The 3,314-nt window shown below is 42.3% G+C and overlaps 1 protein-coding gene across 1 annotated transcript in view; it reads right to left on the reverse strand.

Annotated features, from left to right (window-relative positions):
• The window catches only part of LOC138046684 (uncharacterized), a 20,531-nt gene extending 17,875 nt beyond the window's left edge, over window positions 1-2,656 (reverse strand). The window contains exon 1 of the mRNA XM_068893280.1: window positions 2,361-2,656. Within this exon, the coding sequence (XP_068749381.1) occupies window positions 2,361-2,387 (27 nt within the window). The 5' untranslated portion in view covers window positions 2,388-2,656. The remainder of the gene's footprint in view (window positions 1-2,360) is intronic.
• Window positions 2,657-3,314: the final 658 nt, after the last annotated feature.

Raw genomic sequence — 3,314 nt, forward strand, 5'->3', positions numbered from 1 at the left:
ATATACACTGTAACCCATTGTCAACCAAAACTACAATCTTTGAATCTAACCCTAGCGACAAGCAAGCCTTTGCCAGAAGACTGCTGGGTACCCCTGGTCGGGCTGAGTTTGTTACCACGGGTCCACGGCAGTTTCGACAAGCCTACATTGTATTTCAAAATTTCAATAGCTGACTGAGCAAGCTCTGTTCAAAAGAAAGCGTCCCGGTGAAAACTATTTGAATGGACTTGGATAGCAAGTGAATTGATAGGGAGCTGCAAGCTCTCTTTGATTTTATGGAGAAATCGAGGACAGAGGTTGCTTTCTAGCCCAATTTTTTCTCCTCGAGCGACAGCCATTCTGGAAAGGACTGTTCAGCCTTGTCTTTCTCCTACAAAATGTAGCAGTGGAACATCAAATTAGTGCCAAAAAAGCTTCAAAACGGAAAGAGACACTGGTAAATAACAAAGATTATGCAACGCGGCAACAAGGTAAGTTACCTTTATTCACAGAATATTACATTTTATGCCGTTTCTATGATTTCCCACATAAACTTTTGTTTTTTGGGCATAGATTGAGTGTCACTTAAGTGCCCGTGTCGTGAGCTTGGGCCACCTGTGCAGGCATGCAAGGTATTTTACCAAATACAGTCAACTCTCTCTCAGACAGACACCATCGGGATCGGCCTCAGCTGTCCGTCTTAGAGAGGTGTCCGGCTTATAGAGAGTCGACATAGCATGACCCTAGGAAATTTAAGACAATAATGCTGAACCTGTGCACAGTGAATACGCGTCTGTTCAAGGTTTGTTTTAAGTTATTTGCTTGAACAAAACCTACCTGTTTTAGATTACAATACAATTTGGTTGTCACCTCCAAATTATTTTTTGAATGGGACAATGACTGATTTTATTTTAACTTGTACTGTATGTATTCCGGCGACAAGATAAAAGCTGTCAATTAAACGTCTGCTCCCAAAGACCATCCCCCTAACGTCCTCGTTCGCGGGAGGTGGACAACAGTGGAGTAGGGGACTGCCTGTCAGGGTGAAGTACAGTGGGACTTAGCTCCCGGGGCTGTTACGGTAGTTGTGAAGGCCGGGCAGGAACTCTGAACAAGCTGGCAAATAGGGGCTATGGCAAGTCTGCAGAGGGCTAGTCACCCTCTTGGACTCAATCTACTGACTACAGAAACCGAAAAAAAGAGGCCTTATGCGTCCCATGGCGCAGAAAGGACTGATGATGATGTTAAAAAGAGTCACGTACAAGAATTTTTTCCCTAAATCGTAATTTGTGGTCACATTCAGCACCTCACAAGTGTCCGTTGACAATTTCAAAGTGTCCGTTGTCCGTCTTATGGAGGTGTCCGTCTTATAGAGAGTTTGGTTATAGTAAAATTACTAAGAAACGGCCGGGACCAGCACCAGGTGTCCGTCTTATAGAGGTGTCTGTCTTACAGAGGTGTCCGTTAAGAGAGAGTTGACTGTACAGTTGCCTGTTAAACTGGGCTAGTACATGTATATTGAGATGATATGCAATAAAGTTACTTTATACATTAGGTGGTCTTCACAACGAAAACAAAAGATCTCTTGGTTGGGGGGCAAATGCGGCTTAACCCTTTGACGCCCAAACTGGCCTAAACCGGCCAGACTTAGTATTTTACTCTGTCTAACGCCAGACGATTTTACTTGTCAATGGGGAACCCCTGGGAGCCAATGGGTTAAATTACAGCTAATGTATGGGAGTTTGGCCAAATTCAAATCTTTATAACTCTGCTGCAAAAGGCAGATTTCAGAAATATTAAAATTTTTTTAGTGATTTTATTAATATCATGCACTCAACCGAAAATTAGATCATTGCACAAAGCATAATTATATAACATTTGAAAATTGGATATTAAAAAATTTCGCGGGAATTTGCATAATTTTATTTACAAGAGTTTATATGAAATTTACAAATTTCGTTTACGGCTGTTATTACAGTTTGATATTGATCGTCATACTGCACAAAAATAATCTCAATACAAGTGCTCTTTATTTAAGTATCAATGAAATTAGCACAAAAGCACTAATTAGGGTAACGAAATTAACCTAAATCAAATCAATGATTGGTTTGATTTTTGAGGAGATGGGAAAAACTGGAGTACCCGGAGAAATTACCTCTTGGAGAAGAGAAGAAAATCCAACAAACTGAGCCCACATATGACGCCCAGTCTGGGAATCTAACCCGGGTCACATTGGTGGGAGGCGAAGGCTCTATTAAACCACTACGCCATCCCTGCCATCCATTATTACCTGGCCTGTGACTCTCCACATTACTTGCAAATCATCTACAGGTGTAGACGAGTCCAGAGCAGACTTTAACTGCAAAATAATCGCAACTCACCAGAACTTCAGGACGTGTCTGTGACATCGTTTTCTAAGCTCAGAATACTTCGGATGGGAGAGTCAGTCGACAGCTACAGCACGGGAATCACCGTGACCTCCAGTTGTTGAAACCAAAAGTGAAAACATGGAGTTAGAGTACTACTCCATGGCGCACTCAAATGGAGTTCCCATAAAAATAATTTAGAGGTAAAACAAAATCATTTTTCGACGTCCCATGTCCACACCTGCAACCCGGCAATAAGTTCTGCGGCCGCCATCGACCGCCATATTGAAAAAAGGTAATCCGCTGGCCATCTCCAGTACAGGCACAGGCCCCCCTAATCTCAGTGTGAGCATGCCCTACAAAAATATAAGGATTTGTAGAATTTGTATGGGAATCCCGATTAAAAGCTTAAGAAGTAATAACTATTATATGAAAATAATCTCAATTAGGAAGCCTAACCTTATTGCCATTGTGAGTAGCCTCCTTCCTGTGTGGTTATTTTCCAGATCTGGCGCGATTTGAGCCATTTTTCAATTTCTCGGTTGTCAACGGTTATAATAAAATCCCAAGGCCGGAGACTGAATTCTCAGGAGCCACCAATTTGAGTCAAGCAAATCGCAACCGCCGTCATGTATTTATCCTTTTACAGATCGATAACAACAACACCAACCCTATGATGAAAACACCGTTCTTAGCAAAAATATGAAATAAAAAATGGGGCTAACCGTACTCGTTTAGGAGGAAATAGCCACTACTTGACGAATTAAGCTTGGCGTCGATGAAAACCCGTCATGCTAGCCAATGCGCTCGCCAATGACGCAAGAGATTATGCGCAGTAAGGTTGCTCAATGCAAAACCTAGGAATCACCCTAAATTATCCTTTACGCGCGCCCCGCCATGGTAGCCGTGCGTGGAGTAAAATAAGGACAGTGCCGACCTCATTAGCTCCTTGCCAATTTGAAAAAGATC

The sequence above is a fragment of the Montipora capricornis genome, chromosome 4 (genome assembly GCF_036669925.1).
Source record: "Montipora capricornis isolate CH-2021 chromosome 4, ASM3666992v2, whole genome shotgun sequence".
Classification (NCBI taxonomy): domain Eukaryota; kingdom Metazoa; phylum Cnidaria; class Anthozoa; order Scleractinia; family Acroporidae; genus Montipora; species Montipora capricornis.